The following is a 22,775-nucleotide window of genomic DNA, read 5'->3' on the forward strand; positions in this document are numbered from 1 at the left end:
CTGGGTCCTCTGCATCACTTTGGCTCTCTCTCCCCCCAGGGTCACTTCCCTCCAAGGGCCATTCAGATCACGCAGAAGCAGCCTGCTTGGAGGGCAGAGCATGAGATCCAGTCGCTCTGCAACCTCTTGCAGGTTCTGGACAGTTATCGGAACTACTCGGAGCCCCTGCAGCTGCTCCTGGCCAAGGTCATGCGCTTTGAACGGTCAGTGAGGGGCTTGCCCTTTGGCCCCTGGGCTGGGGCTGGGCCATGCAAGAAGGGCCCGGCTGCGAAGGCCACGTTGGGTCCACCAGCCCCTCTGTGGGGTGTCGGCTGTGAGAAACCGTCTGCCATTTCACCTTCATGCTCACTGTTATATGACTACAGCATGCTGTATCTCAGCCGTTTATTGAGAATCTGCTCAGAATTAAGGAGCCACTGAGTCTGGAGAGGATCTAGTTAGAACCTCAGAAAGGATATGGTCCAATTCTCTCTGTCTTCAGATGAGAAAACTAAGGCTGTGGGTGGGTTGGGGGAATTTGTTGTTGATTTTCAGTGGCTTAGTTGTGTCCGTCTCTTTGCAACCCCATGGACTAAAGCATGCCAAGCTTCTCTGTCTTCACTATCTCCCACCCAGAGTTTACTCAGACTTATGTCCGTTGAGTCGGTGATGCTATCCAACCATCTCATCCTCTGTCACCCCCTTCTCCTCCTGCCCTCAATCTTTCCCCGCATCAAGGCCTTTTCCAATGAGTCGACTCTTCGAATCAGGTGGCCAAAGTATTGGAGCTTCAGCATCAGTCCTTCCAATGAATATTCAAGGTTGATTTCCTTTAGGATTGATCTATTTGATCTCCTCATTGTCCACAGGACTCTCAAGAGTCTTCTCCAGCACCACAATATGAAAGCATCAATTCATTGGTGGCCAGCTTTCTTTATAGTCCAACTCTCACACACCAACTGGGAAAACTATAGGTTTGACTAGATGGACCTTTGTTGGCAAAGTGAGGGGAATGACTCATCTGAGTTCACCCCCTAAATAAGTAGCAGAGCTGAGACTCAAATTCAGACCTTAAAAGCCAGAAGGGATCACAGATGAGGTACTTCATCCAGGTAGGAACAACTAGGAAAGGGTCTGTGAACTTGGATGAGAAAAAATATTATATCTTTTTTCATTGCCCTCTTAAATTTATCATTTCCTTCAGTCATGAATGTAGGTAACAAACCACCATATAATTTTTTTAACCAAAAGAACTTAGAGATATTATCACATATTTAAGATGTTGCAGATTTCTCAAAAGCCAATTTACATTTATCACATCTTTGAAAAGATGGTAGTTATTAGGTCTGTTGCTAGCTCTTGTTTTGCAGAAAGAGGCAGATATATTGCTGTATCACAAACTTAGATTTTTGTTGACTGTAATTCTGCTATATTTTCTTTTATACATTTAAAACATTGTTTTGTGAAGCATTCACCAGATTGTCAGTTGGTCCATGACACAAAGAAAGGACCGAGTAAATCCCTTGTTGTAGAGAAGCCTAAGAGGTGCTTTTGTGGTATTTCCACATTATTTCCAGGAAATTTCAGTGGCCTCAGGGGGGCAGCCTAGTAGAATATTTGAGGTAAGACTTGTCTTGAAAATCTTAAGGCAATGGCACCCCACTCTAGTACTCTTGCCTGGAAAATCCCATGGGCAGAGGAGCCTGGTAGGCTGCAGTCCGTGGGGTCGCTAAGAGTCGGTCACGACTGAGTGACTTCACTTTCACTTTTCACTTTCATGCACTGGAGAAGGAAATGGTAACCCACTCCAGTGTTCTTGCCTGGAGAATCCCAGGGACGGGGGAGCCTGGTGGACTGCCATCTATGGGATTGCACAGAGTTGGACACGACTGAAGTGACTTAACAGTAGCAGCAAGCTCACTATAGGTTTGTGTTCTATGAAGGAAGCTTCATAGAGGTCACAGTCTAGGGCATAACCACCACTAACTAAATGGACCCTTCATTACCAATGCAGGGTCCATCTCACAGATAATAAAAGCCAGGGAAGAGAGGTAACCTTCCAGCTGATGTGGCCAAGGGAGTTTCACAGAAAAGGTAGCATTTGAGCAGGTAGATTTGACAGGTGGAGTTGTAAACAGGACATTGCAGGCAGGGGGAACCATCTTCTTTGCTCCAGTCCAGGGGAGAAGAGAGGGTATCACTGCTGTCTTAACTGTAAGATTTGATAGCAGGCAGAATGGTGTCACAGAAAGAAAAAGAAGCACAGGCCCAGAAGCTCTGGAATTTAATGTCCCATCTGCCCTGGTGTGACCTCAGGCAAGCCACTTAACCTTTCTGAGCCTACAATTCCCATGGGGGAAATGAAGACAATAATATGAAATCTCCAGGTTTTTTGTGAACATCAGGAGGTCATGATTATTAAAGCTCTCTGCTGGTTGCTTGTTATTTCTGAGACTGGGGGTTAGCAGATCAAATAGGATTCTTCCACTAGAAAGTGACAGAAAATCCAGCCTAGGGAAATGTGTTGATGGCTCATATATCTGAAAAGTCCTGGGATAGTCCTCCAGCTTCAGGCTCAGCTGGATCCAGGGGCTTAGTGTCACCAGTGACCCACAGTCTGTGTCTGTCTCTCTCCATCTCTTGGCACTTCATTTGCATAAGCAGCTTATGCAAATACAAATGCAAAGGAAGGTCTCTGGCTGAGACTCCCACTTCATGTAGCCAGCCCCTATGACAGCCACAGCTCCAGGCTTCCATCTGTCCACGTTCAGTCCATTGGACAAAGGAGTTACCTCTTCCCAGTTAAGTCAGAGCCTTGGGATTAGTTTTTTTTGAACCAGATTGACCTCACTTGAATCACCAATTGGTCAGTGATGTTCTGATTGCCTGAGAGTCAAGAAAAGGTGTTTCCCCTAAAGTAAAATCAGGGCTGGACTTCCCTGGTGGTTGAGTGGTTAGGAATCTGCCTGCTAATGCAGTGCACAGTCTCTGTTCTGTGTGGGATCCCTGGTCCAGAAAGATCCCACATGCCGTGGAACAATTAAGCCCGTATGCCACAACTGAGCCAGTGCTCCAGAGAAGCACACAAGAATGAGAATGCTCCACAAAAAGAGAAGCCACTGCAAGGAGAAGTCCAGGCACTGACACAAAGACCTAGCACAGCCAAAAAGAAATTAAACCAAGAAAACCAAAAACCAGCGGGTGGAAAACGGTGACCAGATGCTGGACAGAAAAAAAAAAAAAAAAAAGAAACAGATATCTGCTATAAGAGAGATCTTTCTTCACCCCGCAAATGTTGGATGAGCTGGATGATCTCTGAGGGTCTACCCTGGAATAAAGGCTGGCCTGTGTTCTCTTATCCCCAGAGTCTTCTTTCCCGGCTGAATATGCCTGCCTTCTCCAATCTAGTCACTGTTATCTGGGCTGTCTCCTCTTTCCTCTGTTGATGAAGCCTCTGGTTTGTACATTGTCCCCTCTGCTGGAGCTTACTGCTGTTTCTCTGAATGTGCAGGCTTCCAGCTCTCTCTGCCTTTGGACATGGTGGTCCCTCTGCCTAGGAGTCTCTTCCATCTCTCTGTCACCCTGGATGACTCCACTCACTATCCTGGAGGCCTCTCTGGTCTTCCTAAATTGGGTTAAGTGCCCTTTCTCTGTGCTTCTGAATTAGCCTCTCCTAAAGTAATTTTTTTTTTTTGGCCATGCCTTGCAGCTTGCAGGATCTTGGTTCCTTGACCACGGACTGAACCCAGGCAGTGAAAGTGTAAAGTCCTAACCGCTGAACCACCAGGGAATTCTCATTTTAAAGCATTTTAAAATCTTATTTACTACCTGTACTTAACTGTAATTTTGAGAACAAGATTTGTGTCCTTAATCACTATGCCTGGTAGACACCACTGGTATTTGTCTAACTTATTGAATGGATGAATAAATATTAAAAGAGGTGTGGTCTGAACTTGCATTTGAAATATAGAAACTATCCTCCTCTGAGCTTAAGAACTCTTAGTTTGCTTTGAACCCGGCTACCTCTGCTCTAAAAGTTCTTAGTTGGGTAGTGAGCTATTCAGTTCAGTTCAGTTCAGTTCAGTTGCTCAGTCGTGTCCGACTCTTTGCGACCCCATGAATCGCAGCACGCCAGGCCTCCCTGTTCATCACCAACTCCTGGAGTTCACTCAGATTCACGTCCATTGAGTCAGTGATGCCATCCAGCCATCTCATTCTCTGTTGTCCCCTTCTCCTGCCCCCAATCCCTCCCAGCATCAGAGTCTTTTCCAGTGAGTCAGCTCTTCGCATGAGGTGGCCAAAGTACTGGAGTTCCAGCTTTAGCATCATTCCTTCCAAAGAAATCCCAGGGCTGATCTCCTTCAGAATGGACTGGTTAGATCTCCTTGCAGTCCAAGGGACTCTCAAGAGTCTTCTCCAACACCACAGTTCAAAAGCATCAATTCTTCGGCGCTCAGTTTTCTTCACAGTCCAACTCTTACATCCATACATGACCACAGGAAAAACCATAGCCTTGACTAGACGGAACTTTGTTGCCAAAGTAATGTCTCTGCTTTTGAATATGCTATCTAGGTTGGTCATAACTTTTCTTCCAAGGAGTAAGCGTCTTTTAATTTCATGGCTGCAGTCACCATCTGCAGTGATTTTGGAGCCCCCCAAAATAAAGTCTGACACTGTTTCCACTGTTTCCCCATCTATTTCCCATGAAGTGATGGGACCAGATGCCATGATCTTCGTTTTCTGAATGTTGAGTTTTAAGCCAGCTTTTTCACTCTCCTCTTTCACCTTCGTCAAGAGGCTTTTTAGTTCCTCTTCACTGTCTGCCATAAGGGTGGTGTCATCTGCATATCTGAGGTTATTGATATTTCTTCTGGCAATCTTGATTCCAGTTTGTGCTTCTTCCAGCCCAGCATTTCTCATGATGTACTCTGCATATAAGTTAAATAAGCAGGGTGTCAGTATACTGTCTTGACGTACTCCTTTTCCTATTTGGAACCAGTCTGTTGTTCCATGTCCAGTTCTAACTGTTGCTTCCTGACCTGCATACAGATTTCTCAAGAGGCAGATCAGGTGGTCTGGTATTCCCATCTCTTTCAGAATTTTCCACAGTTGATTGTGATCCACACAGTCAAAGGCTTTGGCATAGTCAATAAAGCAGAAATAGATGTTTTTCTGGAACTCTCTTGTTTTTTCGATGATCCAGCGAATGTTGGCAATTTGGTCTCTGGTTTCTCTGCCTTTTCTAAAACCAGCTTGAACATCAGGAAGTTCACGGTTCACGTATTGCTGAAGCCTGGCTTGGAGAATTTTGAGCATTACTATACTAGTGTGTGAGATGAGTGCAATTGTGCAGTAGTTTGAGCATTCTTTGGCATTGGCTTTCTTTGGGATTGGAATGAAAACTGACCTTTTCCAGTCCTGTGGCCACTGCTGAGTTTTCCAAATTTGCTGGCATATTGAGTGAGCACTTTCACAGCATCATCTTTCAGGATTTGAAATAGCTCAACTGGAATTCCATCACCTCCACTAGCTTTGTTCGTAGTGATGCTTTCTAAGGCCCACTTGACTTCACATTCCAGGATATCTGGCTCTAGGTGAGTGATCACACCATCATGATTATCTGGGTCGTGAAGATCTTTTTTGTACAGTTCTTCTGTGTATTCTTGCCACCTCTTCTTAATATCTTCTGCTTCTGTTAGGTCCATACCATTTCTGTCCTTTATCAAGCCCATCTTTGCATGAAATGTTCCCTTGGTTTCTCTGATTTTCTTGAAGAGATCTCTAGTCTTTCCCATTCTGTTGTTTTCCTCTATTTCTTTGCATTGATGGCTGAGGAAGGCTTTCTTATCTCTTCTTGCTATTCTTTGGAACTCTGCATTCAGATGCTTATATCTTTCCTTTTCTCCTTTGCTTTTCGCTTCTCTTCTTTTCACAGCTATTTGTAAGGCCTCCCCAGACAGCCATTTTGCTTCTTTGCATTTCTTTTCCATGGGGATGGTCTTGATCCCTGTCTCCTGTACAATGTCACGAACCTCCATCCATAGTGAGCTGTTAGGGATCATAATAAATGATCCATCTCTTTATCCATCTCTTTCTATATATGCTCATCTCCATTTTACAGACAGGAGAAACTGAGGCTCAGAGAGGGGATATGAGTTACCTGCTATCACACAGCTAAGGGCAGAACCAGGATTTGGATCCTAGTTTGACTCTAAAGCCAGTGCTCTTAATCATTTAGCTACTCATCCATTGCTTCCAGCAGTTGTTCATTCATTTATTCAATGACCATTCGTTGAGCATTTACTTCGATGCCTAAGCAGACTGACAAAGGCTGTATTCTCCTGAAGCTTCCGTCTAATGGAGGTGGGAACTGGACACATGTTAGTGAAGAGGTCAAGCTTGATGGAGCTGGGGCTGGGCAGTTCTGAGGTCCCTCTAGCCCCATCTGTGTTTTCAGGTGTGCGTGCGTGCTCAGTCGCTTCAGTCATGTCCAACTCTTTGCAACCCTATGGACTGCAGCCCGCCAGGCTCCTCGGTCCTTGGAATTCTCCAGGCAAGAATACTGGCATGGGTTGCTATGTCCTCTTCCAGGGGATCTTCCTGACCCAGGGATCGAACCCGAGTCTCTTAGGTCTCCTGCACTGGCAGGTGGGTTCTTTATCATTAGTGCCACCTGGGAAGCCCATCTGTGCCTTCACACTCCAGAACAAAGAGCAGACCATCTAGACCTCCTCCTGGCAGGGACCAGACTCTGTGTTGCTACGGGACCAACCGGCCATGGTCTTTCCCCAGGTTTGGTCGCAGGCGTGTGATCGTCAAGAAGGGCCAGAGGGGCAACAGCTTTTATTTTATCTACCTGGGCACGGTGGCCGTGACGGAGGACGAGGATGGCAGCAGTGCCTTCCTGGATCCCCACCCAACGTTGCTGCAAAAGGGCAGCTGTTTCGGGGTGAGCATGGGGGAAGGGTCTGCCCTCCTGGGGAGGGGTTGGGGGTGACAGGACTCCTGCTGGAACCCCCAGGCCAGGCCCAGTCCTACCTTCTACTTTGTGCGAGTCCCTGCCGTGTTGTGGGTCACCACGCCCTCACCTGTCAAGTGCCGATTGAGTTGGGCCTGGTCATGTCCAAGTCCAACCACTTCATGTGTGATGTTTTAAGGAGTATGTTCCCTCTGTAACCCCCAGAGATGCAGTGAGCCCTCAGCGAGGCCTCTCCAGCTTCCTCTCCCTGCCTTGGTCAAGCCTGGTTGCCTCTTTTTCCACAGGCAGCATATGGCAGTGGGTGGTGGGGGAGCAGGGGGTCGATCCACAGCAGCAGGGAGTGAGCAGGGGCACAGGATGGGCCAGGGAACCCGCATTCTGGGGAGGAGAGATTTCTAGGGGGAGATGGAAGCGGGGAAGAGGTGGTCAAGGCTGCAGACAGAAGGCTCGGAGTGCCTCTCATTTGCCTGTGCTCCTGTCCATTCAACAGGAAATGGGCTCTCTCAGCTCCACAGTGAGAAGGGCCACTGTGGTCTGTATGGAAGAAACGGAGTTCTTGGTTGTCGACCGAGAGGATTTCCTGGCGAATAAGCTGGACCAAGAAGTTAAAAAGGACGCTCAGCTTCGGTTTGAATTTTTTAGGTAATTCCACCAGCCAGCATCTTCCTCCTGTGTTTCTTAGGTACCTTTGTCCTCGGCCCGATGGGGAACACTGGGTGCCATTCTCTCTGCCTGAAATGCTCTTTGGGACCTCCCACCCAACTTCAACTTTTCTGTCTAGCAAACTCCTACTGTATCTTCAGGCCACAGCTCAAATTTCCCTTTCTTAATGGGATGGTAACATGCTTTGCACACTTGTTGGGAGATGGGGTGCTCAGTCCTTTGCACCACCCACTTTTTCTCATGTAAACTTTCAATCCCACGGTGTTGTTTCTCATTCTCCCCAGTTCATAGTGAAGGAAGCGAAGCTCAGGATGGTGATGTGTCCAGAATGTCTGACTTAGAAGTCCCCAGGCTTCACTGGCCCGCCTCCCTCACCAAGGCCACCTCCTTGCACCCCAGAATAGAGTGGGTGCCTCTATCACACCCTGTGTTTCCTTAAAGCCCCATCCAAACTATAATTCTTGCGCCATCAGACAGTAAGCAAGCAACTCGGTGGCAAGGACGGACCTCTGCCTTCTTCACCATCGTCTTCTCTCTGTTGTCACAGTGCCAGGCACAGCCAGGTGCTTATCCAATTATCTTTAGTTCCTCGCCTTGAGGAAAAGAGTGAAAATCAATTGCAGCATCCATGCTGGCACCAAGAATACAGGTGGTAGGGATGCAGGGGCAGAGAGAAGTGTGATGGGCAGAGGGCTCTGGCCTCTGCGGGCTGGAGCTAAGAGAGGCACCTCCATGAAGCGGCCGCAGCCCTTCAAGGGTGGACTCAGTCCTGAAGGGAGGGGCAGTTCATATTTTCATACAGTGGAAGAAAAATAGGGCCATGTTCTAATCGCAGCTCTTAGGTTTATCTGCCACAGGACTCTCGATAGGTCACTTCACTTCCCTGGGCTTTCGTCTCCTGCCTTGGAAAGTGGGAATCAGGATTCCTCTCTCCGAGGTCATTGTAAGAATCCAGTGCCATGTTCATGGGAAGTGTGTGGCCCAGTCTTGGCCCAGGAGGAGCTCCTTCTCTGGTGGCCCTGCTTTCCTCCTTGTCTCCAGACCCTTCTCCTCCTTGGACACGGTGCCAACCCTGTTCCCCTTTGATGCCCCGATGGAGCTCATTGCCCCCACCCCCAGCTTGAGGCTTGAGTCACCTGAGTTCTGAGATCATAATTTGGAGCTGAGAAAAGATCTGTGATGCTTAATAGCAGCCCAGTGGGGCCACCTATGAGGGAAGGCAAGCCTGTGATTTATGGTATACTAGGTTAGAGGTCAAAGAAGGGGTGGTCATCGGGGGGTGGGCCTTCCACCTTAGGGCACCAACAAGCCAAAAGAAGAGGGTCCTGACCTCCGCCATCCCCTGGCCCAGGGCTGAGGACTGGCAGTCAGTAGACTGGAGGAGGGAGACGGGTTGGAATGAGCTGCCCAAACCAGAGGCAAGGCCTGGACTGCTGGGCTGGGAGAGAGGACAGCTGAAGCGAGGAACTCTTGGGTATTCCTTGGAATGGGAGCAGTTTAGTGGTAGCCAGGTGAGTGGGGGATTCAGCTGGAAGAAGCTTCTGGAGAGAGGATTGAAAGAGAAGCAAAGCCCCAAAAGCTCAGCTGCCTCTGAGGTGCAGTGAGGGGAGCAGTTGGAGGGCAGGGCCTTGAGAAGAAGAGGGCAGGAGAGCAAAGGACAAGTGCCAGGAGGCCGCTGCAGGCGGGGCTCGCGAGCAGGATGGGTACGAAGTCGCCCACTTCAGGCCTTTGCCAGAGCAGGAGCACACACTCCCTTTCCGGGAATCTCCAAGTGCTAGGCCTCTGCCGTGACGGACAGTGAGGAAGTCTCACAGGCTTTTCCCCTCAGGAAGATGGACCTGTTTCACTCCTGGTCCGATGAGACGCTCTGGAAGCTCGTAGTCCTGGGGAAGGTAGAGAAGTTCTCCTACGGGCAGCTGATCTCAAAGGACTTTATAGAATCGTCCTCCATCATGTTTGTCTGTGAGGTGAGAGGTCTGGGGTGGGGGTGGTGAAGCTAAGGAGAGCATGGCTAATTTGACATCCTGTGGCCAGGTGACTGGGTGGAGCCCTGGTTTGTAATACCTCCTTTTTTTTATTTTTTTTTTGCCCTGGACCATTTTTTAAAAGTCTATATTGAATTTGTTACAATATTGTTTCTTTTCTTTTTTAATGTTTTGTTCTTTTGGCCATGAGGCATGTGGGATCTTTGTTCCCTGAGCAGGGATTGAGCCCCTCCCCCTGCATTGGAAGGTGAGTTCCCAACCACTAGACCACCAGGGAAGTCCCAACACATCCTTTTCTGAGCACCCACATCCTAGTTGCTTGGAAAATTCCTTGGACAAAGGACCCTGATGGCTTCAGTCCATGGGGTCGCAAAGAGTCACAACTGAGTGATTAAGCACATACGCACGTCTGAGTTTAAACAAGCAAAGGACGCTTTGGCCTCCCACCCTCAGAGGGTTTCTGTGATCGTTAAAATACAGAGCTGTTCCATTCGAAAGAAGGCGAGTGTTGGGTTGTCTTTCCTTGAGCTCATCTATGTGTTTATTTATAGATACATATTTAAATTATGCATTTGGCAATTAAATTTTAAGGATTCCAGATCACTTTTAAAAATTATAATCTTAAAATTGTAAAAGTGATAATGACCATATTATAAAACTTTCCAGGAAGAAGAGAAAATGAGCTCATCCCCTCAGAATAGATTTTCAAAAGTGATATTTCTTAGAATCACTGTTTTTTTGACCCTCAGAGCAAATTGCTTTCCAGAAGGAGGGCTCCACTTTCTCTAGCTCTCAGCAACATACAGCTTTGCCAGTGCCACCAACCTCTGCCAGTCACTCTTTCAAAGGTTTTTTTAATTTAATAGGTGACAGTTACTACCTCTTTGAGGATTTAACTTATATATATTCTTTTAGATTATTAGCGAGATTAATCCTGTTTACTATATAAATTTTGTCTTTTGCAATAATTTAATAGGTACGGTTACTACCTCTTTGAGAATTTAATTTACATAGTTTTTCTGATTACTAATGAGATTAATCCTATTTGTTTACTATCTAAATTTTGTATTTTGCGAATTGTTTTATGTCCTTTGCCAACTTCTCTGTTGGTTGATAATGAAAAGAAAATTTAAAATTTATTGTGTGTTTACTGTGTAACCAAAGGATGTTGCTATTGTCATCATTCCTATTTTATAGACACGAAAGGGACAGTGTTAAGTGGCTTGTTCAAGTTCACGCGGTTGATCAGGGGCAGAGGCAGGGTTGAACCCAGGTCTGTCTGACCCCAAGGCTCCTTTTCCTGGAAGCTGGGGCTTGGGATTGACTTGAGTCCACCTTTCTGTCAACTGTTGACTCTGCTCAAACCCCTGAGTAGCTCGTTATCACCACCACCATCCTCATCATCAAAACCACCACTTTGGGGGGAGGGGCTCTTCACTCTTGTGCTAGGAGTTCTACTAGCATCATTAATCTTGTTTTGGTTTACTTTGGAATAGGTAGTACTTCACATGGTTCAAAATTCAAAAGACTCACAAGACTGATGTCTCCCTTTCCCCTCTCTTCCCCAGACAATCCCTCCTCACAGATCACCCCTGGCACCAGTTTCTTGTCTCTGTTCTGCATACGTTGTCTGTGTACACAGGCAAATGCATGTGGGTGGTTTTTCCTTTTTTTCATAAGTCATATCACCATATACAGACTCTCTGCACTTTGCTGTTTCATTTATAAGTGTTTCTGTAGGTTGTTCCATATCAGTACCTAAAGAACTTACTCATTCTCTCTTAACATTGTGTAGTATTTTACTGTATGGTTGTATTTTCATTTATCTAATCAGTTCCCTAATTGAGGGACATTTAGGTTATCTCAACACTTGCTGTTTCAAACAGTGCTTTGATGAATAGCCGTGTACCAAGTACCATTCCACCATAAATCTTCACCAGAGCTCTACCAGGAAGGTTTTATTATTCCAAGTTTACAGCTGAGGAAGCTGAGGCTAAGATGCCTTAGGAAAGGCCACCCAGCTAGTAAGTGGCAGAGCCAGCACTCTGCCCCTGGACTGTTAGTGTCTCCCACATACCTGTGCTTTACATGTTAAACCAACACAAACGTTTGGCAAGTTTTTGCCAAGGTCATGACACATTGGTTCAGGCGCTGGAGGGATACAAAGGTGGAAAAGGCTGGTTCTGTCTCCTTATATATATTTTCCACTAGATTCTGTGTGTAGACAAAGTTGTCAGTGCCAGTTACCAAGCAATTAGTGCAAACTTGGTGAATAGGAAACTCTTTAAAGGCCAAAGGCTCTCAGGAGGGCTTCCTGGAGAAGGTGAGGTGGGGGCTGAGTCTTGAAATATAGGGCCCTTGGACAAAAGCAGGGTCAAGATGGGTTGTGTGCTGGAGCTGGCTCCTCCTGGCCGGTGAGAGCTGACTGTTAAGTTCTCAGGAATTTATTTATTTAATTACAATTAAATATATTATATTGAAAACAAGGCTATTAATACTGAAAAACGTAACATTCCCGGGCGTTACTGCATTTTACTATTATCTGTGTGCTTGAGGTTACTTTTCCTGTCGTATCCGTGTGGTGGAAATCTAAACCACTGTGCACATCTCTTCTCAACTCCATGTTCAGTGACTTCCCACTGGTAGCTGAAAGTCAGCCATAGTGGAAGTATGTATGCAAGGAAGATAGGCAGACACTCTTAAGTCAGGTCTTGATTTATGACTTTGCTGACTGTCTTAAGAAAGCTATACAGAAAATACTTATAATGCAGATTAAATTCCACAGTGGGCTGGGTCTCTAGCTGTTACATTGTAAAGAGAACAAAATTAAGGAAATGTTTTTCCAGTATTTAAGAAAGACTCATCATAGATTCATCATGATGAAGAGGTGAAGTTCTGATATGCATAGTGTTATTTAGTCTCAAAGTCACGTCCAACTCTTTTGCGACCCTCTGGACTGTAGCCCACCAGGCTCCTCTGTCCATGGAATTTCCCAGGCAAGGATACTGGAGTGGGTTGCCATTTCCTTCTCCGGGGCATCTTCCCGACCCAGGGATCACACCTACATCTCTTACATCTCCTGCATTGGCAGGCGGGTTCTTAACTACTAGCGCCACCTGGGAAGGCCAACCTAAGTAATTCACTATTCCTTCTCTTCCCTGATTTCTGCTTCCTCTTTCCTAAAATTCTGGGGTGATCGCCTCCAAAGCCAGGAAGGCCATGTGTCCCCCCAGTTAACTCTAAGCTCTTTTGATACTATATAGCCAGGAAAGATGAGGGAGATGAGTGGTGAGGGGTATAAATTCAAGACTTACTTTAATCAGCATGATAATGACATCCTGACTAACAGAAAGTTCTTACTCTGGTTGAGCCTTCATTTCTTCATCTGTAAAATGAGACTGTGTACTTCACAGTCTGTGAGGATGAGGTTAGTTTAGCACAGGCTCACGCCACTCAGTCATCATCTATCCAGTGGTTCTCGAAGTGTTGCTGGACCAGCAGCATCGGCATTGCCTGGGAACTCACTAAAAAATTCAGATTCTTAGGCCATCGCAAGAGCTAGTAAACCCAAAACTCTGGGAGGAGAGAGCTCAGTACTCTGTCTTCTGACAACACTGACCTCTGCTTCCAAGTGATTCTGATGTGCACTGAAGCTGGAGGGCGCCTGATCTAGGGGAAGAGGTTTTAAATTTTGGTATGCATAAAGAACTCCTAGCGTGCTTCTTAAAAAGGCAGAGTCCTGCCTCATCCGAGAGACTCTGCTTCATTAACTCTGGAAATCTGCCTCTAAATAAGCATCACAGCTGATTTCTGATGCTTGAATTTCATTCTGAGAAAAATAATATAGATGTCACAGAGTGACAGCAGGTAGAGGGCTCCTTGAGTAGCAGATGAGTTGACTAGTCCCTTACAGTGTTCTGTTAAAACCCAACTTACGGGACTTCCCTGGTGCTCCAGTGGTTAGGAATCTGCCTTCCAATACAGGGGACGTGGGTTTGACCCCTAGTTGGGGAACTAAGATCCCACCACAACTACTGAGTGCACACGCTCTGGAGCCCTGGAACCACAACTAGAAAAGCCTGAGTAGGCAAAGAAGCAAAACCCCTGATCTAATTGTTAACGTGAAGATTCTGTAATACATGAAAATTCTGATTTCTGGCTGCTTCTGAATATTCAGAAGATCAGGCAACACCAGGGTGTATTCTGGTGTGGCCCTTCTGGCTGGAGTTGAAGAGCACCCGCCGCGTCTAAAGGGACTGCTCTTTTTCCTCATTTTTATTTCCCACCTGGCCAGCTGTTTGAACAGTTGTCCCCACTCCGATAGTTTACTCTTAATGCCACTAGAGGGAGAAATCGGCCTTGGGTGGCTGGGCGTCCTTGGGGCCTGGGCAAAGTTGGAGAGCATGATTTCTGCTAGCATTGCAAACATAATTAATGTCCGTAATCAACTCATTTTGAACAGTTTATCATTTGGGAACACATGGTGAAATTGTTTTCTCCACAGATTCAGATGCGATTAAACACCCATGAGAGTCTTTCCAGAGAGAAAACTGCTCATGTGTATTTTCCTAGTACCTGCAGTTCCTGGTGGATAAATGTTGAATGAATGTTGAATAAAGCTCCTAACACAATGCCTGGAATATAATAAGGGCTTATTAAAATGTTTGATCTCTTCAACAGTAATCTATCTTGAACAGTAATCCTAATGTGTCTCTTAGAGTTCCTACTAAAAAAGATTAAGATTGGGAATTCCCTGACTTTCTAGTGGTTAGGACTCCATGCTTACATTGACAAGGGCCTGGCTTCAATTCCTAATTGGGGAACTAAAAGCCCACAAGCTGTGTGATGTGGCCAAATTTTTTTTTAAAAAGTTAAGGTCTAATAAATATATGAAATGCATATGGAAAATGACATATCTTATCTCTTGGATTAGGAAAGATTAAAAGGGCTGTGAAAACCAAGTTGTCAGTGTACTATACAGATGTATTACAATGGGTTCTGTTATGCACTATTGGGGAGAGTATAAACTTATCTAACGTAACTAGAGGGTTGTTTGACAATATATATCAAAATTTTAAACGTATAACATCCTTAATGGTGATTTTTTTTTTTTTTTTAGTTCTCGTGCTGTTTAGCTATTTGAATTTTTAAATTGTGAGTAGATAGCATTTTCATTTTTAAAAAGGACCTCAAACCACTTGAGAAGCAAGTAAAACAAAAGAGAGCTTATCTTCAAAGCCTGTCCTGCTTGGAGCTGGAGTTGACCCTTCTGCTTGTGTCCCTTACGTGTCCAGGGCATTTGTGAAGTCCTGAGGTTGATAGACCTTGAGAGCTCGCCCTTCTACCATAAGTGGATCTGGGAGCACCTGCAGCTCATAGACGATGGACCTCCAAACATCCACCTCAAGGGTAAGCCGACGTCCACATCCGGCAGCCAGCAGGGGGCGCTTGATCCTGCAGCTTCCTGGTGCCTGGTCCACGGCATCTTAGAAACCTAGAGCTAGAAAAGCATGGCAGGATAGATAACCTTCTACCAGCTATGGAAACCGGGTCCACACGGCCTCCAGGTGAGGCCTCTGCTGACCCCTGCAGCCCTTTTCAGCCTTTCCCCTCCGCCTCAGGTTCTTCCAGGGAGAGGGGTGGAGAAAAGATAGCCTGGAGCTAGCCAGAGCTGTGTGTGAGTTCCGCTGATTAGCAGGGTGACTTTGGTGAGTACTCAGGCCTCGGCCTGGTGTCTTGGAGTCTGTCCCTGTGTGTTGTGGTTAAGAGCATAAGCCTAGGGGCCAAACTGTTTGAATCCAGGGTCCTTCTCTTATTCCCTGTGAACACTGGGCAAGGGATTCTGTGTGCCTGCACACTGATGCCCTCAGAGTCTGTAAGGCAGACTCTGGTCTCTACCATGTAGGCTTGTTATAAAGTTAAGCAAATGAATATATAACACTCTTAGAACACTACCTAGATGTGTTAGTACATAGTTGATGTTCACTGTCGTTATCACAGAGGTTACTGCTGAATGAGGGGAAATCTTGTATGCACAGTGCCTAGGAGGTACTCAGTAAATTTCAGTTCTCTTCTCATGTCAGTTCTTTTTCTCTCTTTTCCATTGCTAATCCACCAGAGAAAAAGCTACATCTCACACTTTTTTCCCCAGTTTTTTTTTTTTAACTATGGTAAAATACACATAACATAAAGTTTACTATCTTTATTTTTAAGCACACTGTTCAGCAGTATTAAGTACATTCTTTTTCTCCCCTGGCTTCTTTTGGATTATTTTATGTGATTCCATTTCATTTTCTTTGTTGGCTTATTAGCTCTGTCATGTTATTTTAGTGGTTGCTTTGTATTTTGTTGCGTATACCTTTAACTCATCACAGGCTGCCTTCAAGTGATATTATGCCATTTCACGTATAGAATCAGAACCGTGCAACAGTATACTTGTGTCTCTCCCCTCTCAGATGTGCTATCGTCATGCATTCTACCTTCAGATATGTTAAAAACCTTACAACACATGGTTATTATTTTTGCTTTAAATAATTATATTTTAAACATATTTAAATACTAAGAACAAAACTATTTTGTCTTTATGTGGTACCATTCCTGATTTTTTTCATACCTTTGTATAGATCAGACTTCCATAGTACCGTTTCTTTCTGCCCAAAGTGCTTCCTTTAACATTTCTTTCAGCTTTTCTATGTTTAAGAATGATTTTGCATTAATTTTATAAAGAAATTTTTTGTTGGGTACAGAATTCAGGATTTACAGGTTTTTTTTTTTTTTTGCTCAATATTTTAAAGACTTGCCTTAAAGTCTGTCTTCTGGCTCACATTGTCTTCAGTAAGAAGTCTGCCAACATTCTTATCTTTGTATAATTTCTTTGCATAACTTTTTATATCCTTTATACATAATATGCCTTTTTGTTGAGGCTGTTATTTTTCCTTCCAGTTTATCAAAATACAACTAACATGTAACACTATGTAAGTTTAAGGTAAACAGAAAGATGGTTTGACTTACAAATCATCATGAATGATTACCACAGTAAATTTAGTGAACATTAATCATTTCACATAGATACAAAATAAAAGAAGAAGAAAAAGATTTTCTTGTGGTAAGAACTCTTAGGATTTACTCTTGTCAGTTTTCTTATAACATATAGTGATGTTAGTTATATTAATCGTGTGCATTGCACCTCTGTTACTTAGCATTTTTCTTATAACTGGATGTTTGTACCTTTGACCACCTTCAGCCAGTTCCTTCTCCCCCTTACACTCCACCTTTGGTAACCACAAATCTGATCTCTTTTTCTACGAGTTCATTTGTTTATTTTTGAAGTAAAACTGACCCATAACAGTATGTTAGTTCCTGGTGTACAATGTAGCAATTCAATGTAAGTGGTAAAATCATCACCACTACCCTGCCCTGGTTAGTTTAAATTTTTTCTTTTTATCAGTTTTAAGCAATTTGATTACACTGTGCCTTGGAAAAATTTTCATCATGTTTCTGTGCTTGGGGCTCATTTAATTTTTGGATCTTTGGGTTTATATTTTTCGTCAGATTTGGAATCTTTAACCATTATTTTTTAAATGCTTTTTTTTTCTATCTTTCTCTTCCACTTTGAAGACTCAAATCATATGTATATTGGGCTGCTTGAAGTTGTTTTACTGATACTCTAATAATATTTTGCTGTTGTCTTTTTTCCTCTGTCATTTTAAATAATTTTTATTGCTGTGTGTTTGACTTTAACAGTCTTTCTTCTGCATTGTTTAATCTGCACTGTTTAATCTGCTAGTAATCCTATCCAGTACATTTTTTCATTTCAGACCTTGCAGTTTTCACATCTAGAAGTTTGATTTGGGTATTTTAAAAACTAATTTCTATTTTTCTGTTTAATGTACACAAAATTTCCTCTTTGGAACACAATGATAGCAACTATTTTAATGTTTTTACGTATTAATTCTGTCATCTGTATCGTTTCTGAGTCAGTTTCAATTCTTTGCTTTTTTCTCTTTATATGGTTCATATTTTCCTACTTCTTTGCATGTTTGGTAAATTTTTACAGAATGCCAGAAACTGAAGTTTGGGTGCTGCATATTTTAAAATTCCTGTAAATCTTTCTGAGGTTTGTTCTGGGATGCAGGTAAGTTATTTGGAAATATTTTGATCTTTTAAAAACTAGCACTTAGGCTTTGGTAGGTAAGATCAGAGCAGTTAATCTAGAGCTAGTTTTGTCCCATTTACGAGACAAAACCGTTTTTACTTGTGGGGCTTTCTAATCTAGCTTTTGGGAATAGGAACTGTTTCTGGTCTTTTGAGAACTCTGATGATTTATCCCTCTAAACATTTTGGGTGTTTCTTTCCCCAGCCTTGGGTATTACTACTATTACTACTATGCAGTATCTATTACTGCAGAACAAATTATCCCAAACTTAATGACTTAAAACAATACTTATTATTTCTCAGATCTTGTAGGTCAGAATTTTGAGCATAGCTTAGCCAAGTGCCTCGGCTCAAGTTCTCTTGTGAGGTTGCAGCTGTCTTTCAGGGGCTGTGTTCTCATGTGAAGACTCAGTTAAGAGGGACCCACTTCCAAGGTCATTTAATGGCTGTTTGCAAACTTTACTTAGTCCCTCATCTTGTGAGTATCTCTGCAGGGCTATTTTTCTGACATGGCAGCTTGCTTCCCCTGGAGAGAGAGAACAGAGTATACCCAAGGGCGAAAGCCACAATCTTTAAAACCTCGTCTCAAAAGTGACATCCTGTCACTCCTGCTGTATTCTGTCTGTTAGAATCAAGTCCAGCCCACAGTTAATGGGAGGACAGTACACACCTGTGTGGCCATTAGGAGGTGGGGATCACTGAGAGCCATCTTAGTGGTTGCATTCCGCTGGTGGTTTCCTGACATTATATGTGAGTTGCTGAGTGCTCAGCTGAGACTGAAGGAGACCCTTGGAAGATCTTCAGACCTCTCTCTTGAGCAGCTCTCTCCTCTCCGGAACTGTACTCTGTGGACTCCAGCTGCCTTGTCTTCTCTGGCACTCTCGCTTCTGTCATGTTAATTTGGAGAGATGGCTGGACTCCTCCTGGGTTTCCCTTCGCTGCACCATTGTCCAGAAAGCCTCCAGGTGGTCGGGTGGGGCAATAGAAGAACTCATCCCATTTGTTTTCTATCTTGCAGGGATAATGATTCTTCATGGCCTGATGCCCAATGTCTTGAAAACCATGTTTTTTCTGTGTATTTAGCCCAGTATTTTCGGAGAAGGCAATGGCACACCACTCCAGTACTCTTGCCTGGAAAATCCCATGGACGGAGGAGCCTGGTGAGCTGCAGTCCATGGGGTCACTGAGGGTCAGACACGACTGAGCGACTTCACTTTCACTTTTCACTTTCATGCATTGGAGAAGGAAATGGCAACCCACTCCAGTGTTGTTGCCTGGAGAATCCCAGGGACGGGGGAGCCTGGTGGGCTGCAGTCTATGAGGTCACACAGAGTCGGATACAACTGAAGTGACTTAGCAGCAGCAGGCCAGTATTTTATTAGTTTCTGGTGAGAGAGTAGATCTAGTGGATCTAGTCCCTTTTACTCTGGTTGGAAGCAAACATCTAGATCTGTGGTTCTTAATAGCTGAGTTTTATTCTCTTGTATGGACATACTACAATTAAGCCAATTATATTTTACAAATACTTTGGGTTATTTTCAGTTTTTTGCTATTACCCTACTGTGGTGAATTTCCTGGTGTGTTTATCTTTGCATACTTGTGCACAGAAACATATTGGATAAATTCTTAGAATCACTGGATCAAGTAATCGGTCCAGTGTGTACTGGCAATGCATTTAAAATGTTGATAAATATTGCTACGTCTTCTAAATAGGTTGTATTTAGGGTTTTTTTTTTTTTAAAAAAAAACAAAACACGTGCTCTGTTTTTCCAGTACTACTCCTTGTGTAGTTTGGATTTACTTCTACTAACATTAATTTTAATTTTAACAATTAATTCTAACACTGGGGCTCTTTTTTTTTTTTTTTTTGACTTTGCTGCTCAGCCTGAGAGATCTTAGTTCCCTGAGCAGGGACTGAACCCCTACCATGGCAGTGAAAGCGTAACTACTAGGCCATCAGGGGACTCTCAGGAGATCTGTTTTTTAAAATAATGTCATTAAGGTTCTATTTTCATAAAATAAAAGACACAAATTTAAAGTGTATAGTTCAATGAGTTTTACAAATTTACATCTGTTGTAACCACCACATATAACTTGGTTCTATAACCAAGTTATAGAACATTTCTAGCACCCCTAAAAGTTCCCTTGTGCCCCTTCCCAGTCCATCTCTATCCTTCACCCCTGGCCCTGGGCAACTACTTATCTGTCTTCTATTACTGTATGTTCCATTTGTCTTTCCTAAGGCTTCATGTAAATGGAATTGTACACACAGTATGTACTTTTTAGCGCCTGGCTCCATTCACTCAGCATAGCATTTCTGAGTGGTATTCTCTTGGAAATCTTCTTAATAATTCTCACAGAGGGCCTGTTGTGGTGCAGGCACTGTGCTAGGCGTAGCACATGCTCCGGGTTTTACGGCTGGTCATCCCTTTATCTTTTATTGCTACCCCTACCCCCAGTCCCAGTTGAAAAAACAGATAAATGTGATCTGTTAATGGAAAGACATGAGCTTTGAATTAGAAACACCTGAGTTCAAATTCAAGCTTTGGCCCTTTGTGCTTAGTCACTTTAGCGTCTGAGCCACCAGCGAAGCCCAAGAATACTGCATTGGGTAGCCTATCCATTCTCCAGGGGATCTTCCCGACTCAGAAATTGAACCGGAGTCTCTGGCATTGCAGGCAGATTCTTTACCTGGAAGCCCTTCGGCCCTTTCCTGGGTGTTAAATTCTGCTTCTCATTTTCTCTCTTAAATCAGGCTAATGACATTCATCTGGATGTAATAGTTATAAAGCTCTAGCTCAGGGCCCAGCCCAGAGGGAAAAATACACAGAAACCACAATATTTTTCTTTTCTATTTTTCTTAATTCCCCCGTGCATCAGACTCACCATGCAGAAGACTATGATACACCTCCAAACACCACCAGTTTTATCCTCATATATGGAAAGAGTCGTTAATGTGTTTTCTTATACTTTCTCTAACAGATTTATCTCCTGTGGAGAGATTTAAGGAATTCCAGATCAGGTCATATCCTGTACAGGATTTTAGTTTTCTGAAGCTTTTTCATCTCCAGAAAGCCCAGGAGCAAGAAGGATCCAGCTTCAGTAGGAAGATTAAAACCTCAGGAAATACTCTCCCAAAGACCTTTGGCTCAAAAATCAAGTAAGCTTTGCCCTTGACAGATTGGAGGGTTCAGAGTCTGATTGAAAGGGGGTATAACTTACAGGGCAGACTGTCAGGTATGCTGGGGGTGAGCAGAGATAGCAATCACAACTTTCCCCCAAAGATTGGGGTGTCTGTAGAAGGCTGCCTAGGGGGACTTCCCTGCTGGTCCAGTGGTTAAGACTTTGCCTTCCAATACAGGGGGTATGGGTTTGATCCCTGGTTGGGGAGCCAAGATCCCATATGCCTCCTGGCCAGAAAACCAATATAAAATGGAAGCAATATTGTAACGAATTCAAATTCAAAAAAGACTTAAAAAAGAAGGCAGCGGAGAGAGGTCCTGGGTTTGATATTGGGGTCTACTTTCTCTGCCTCCAGCTCACAGGGCCTCATCAGGCAGTCAGCTGCTTCCTTTCTCAGGGAGTCCATCTGAAGAAGAAGGGGCTGCATACAGTTTTTGGTGGTGACTTTCTGTCTGTGTATCACTCGGCCTTTTTGAATCTGAGCTTTTTCATAAAAGTCTACTCATCTAAGGGAGTCAGTAGATAAGTGCTTTAGAGTCAGTCCAATCGAGATTCGAACCTGGATTGGCCACTTGTTTTATGGATTGGCCAAAAAGTTTGATGAAACCCTCCTCTCCCAAATCTCCTCCCTGTTTAAACCTCTACAATTCCTGACAGTCCGTCTCTCTCAGGGTTTGATTTTCTGTGTTCTCACCACCTGGGAGAAGGGAGGGGTGATCTTAACATGCAGTAGAGCAAGGGCTGATTATCGAGAGCTTCAAGCGAGTTCTCTGTAACAAGCTGTCAAATTCCAGGTCCAGGTGTTCTCATTTGATCAAATGTCCCATGATACAAACCAAGTATGGCGATCTCCCCAAGGAGGCTGCGGTGGGGGCCTACATGAAGATCCACACCGTGGAGCAAGGCGAGATCTTGGTAAGTTGCAGAGAGTCTTGTTCTCAACACACTGTGTAACCTGGTGGGCTGAGGGTGCGAGATAATGAGAGTAAAGGTCTAAAAACATCCTTTTCTGGATTTGGTGATATTAAGGGATATTATTGACTTTTTAAGATGTGGTAATGTATTGTGGTTATGTTTTTTTAAAAGGTCCTTATATTTAAGAGATATATCCAAATATGTATAGATAAAATGGTATGACATCTGGGACTTGCTTTAAAATAATCCAGGAAGAAGGCAAGGGTGTCTCTTCTCACTACTTTTATTCAGTGTTGTTTTGGAAGTCCTAGACAGCGCATTAAGAAAAGGAAATTAAACAAATACAGATCGGGAAGGAAAAAATATAGTTTTCTTTGTTTGCAGGTGACATGATTGTCAATGTAGGCAGTTCAAAAGAATTAAAAAATGAAACAAAAATAATAAAATAAAGAACAAATGAGACAAATAAACAAACAAAAGAACAAATACAACCTCCTGAGCTGATAAATGATTATAGCAAGGTCATAGGGTATAAAGTAACAAACAGTTGTAATTTGAAATAAAAAATGTAGTGCCATTTACAATAGCACCAGAAAATGAAATACATAGGTATAAATGTAACAAAATATGTTCAGAAACTATATGCAGAAAACTATATAATGAAAGAATTCAAAGAAGATTTAAATAAATGGAGAAATATTCTATGTTTGTGGGTTGGAAGACTCAGTATCATTAACATGTCAGTTTGTCCCCCCTTGATGTATAGATTCAGTGCAATCCAGATCAAAATCCCAGTTAGTTATTTTGTGGATATTGACAAACTGATGCTAAAATTTATATGGAAAGGTAAATAAATATAAACAAACTGACAAATCTATACAGTGAATTGTTATTTGGCAATAAAAAGAAATTAGCAA

At 43.6% G+C, this 22,775-nt stretch overlaps 1 protein-coding gene across 1 annotated transcript in view; it reads left to right on the forward strand.

The window, feature by feature from the left end:
• Positions 1-22,775, forward strand: part of CNBD2 (cyclic nucleotide binding domain containing 2) — a 49,443-nt gene that overhangs the window by 13,784 nt on the left and 12,884 nt on the right. The window contains exons 4-10 of the mRNA XM_070801585.1: positions 40-203; positions 6,772-6,928; positions 7,449-7,600; positions 9,450-9,588; positions 14,901-15,015; positions 20,743-20,920; positions 21,738-21,858. Coding sequence (XP_070657686.1) covers positions 40-203; positions 6,772-6,928; positions 7,449-7,600; positions 9,450-9,588; positions 14,901-15,015; positions 20,743-20,920; positions 21,738-21,858 — 1,026 coding nt within the window. The remainder of the gene's footprint in view (positions 1-39; positions 204-6,771; positions 6,929-7,448; positions 7,601-9,449; positions 9,589-14,900; positions 15,016-20,742; positions 20,921-21,737; positions 21,859-22,775) is intronic.

Source organism: Bos indicus, chromosome 13, assembly GCF_029378745.1.
Source record: "Bos indicus isolate NIAB-ARS_2022 breed Sahiwal x Tharparkar chromosome 13, NIAB-ARS_B.indTharparkar_mat_pri_1.0, whole genome shotgun sequence".
NCBI lineage: Eukaryota > Metazoa > Chordata > Mammalia > Artiodactyla > Bovidae > Bos > Bos indicus.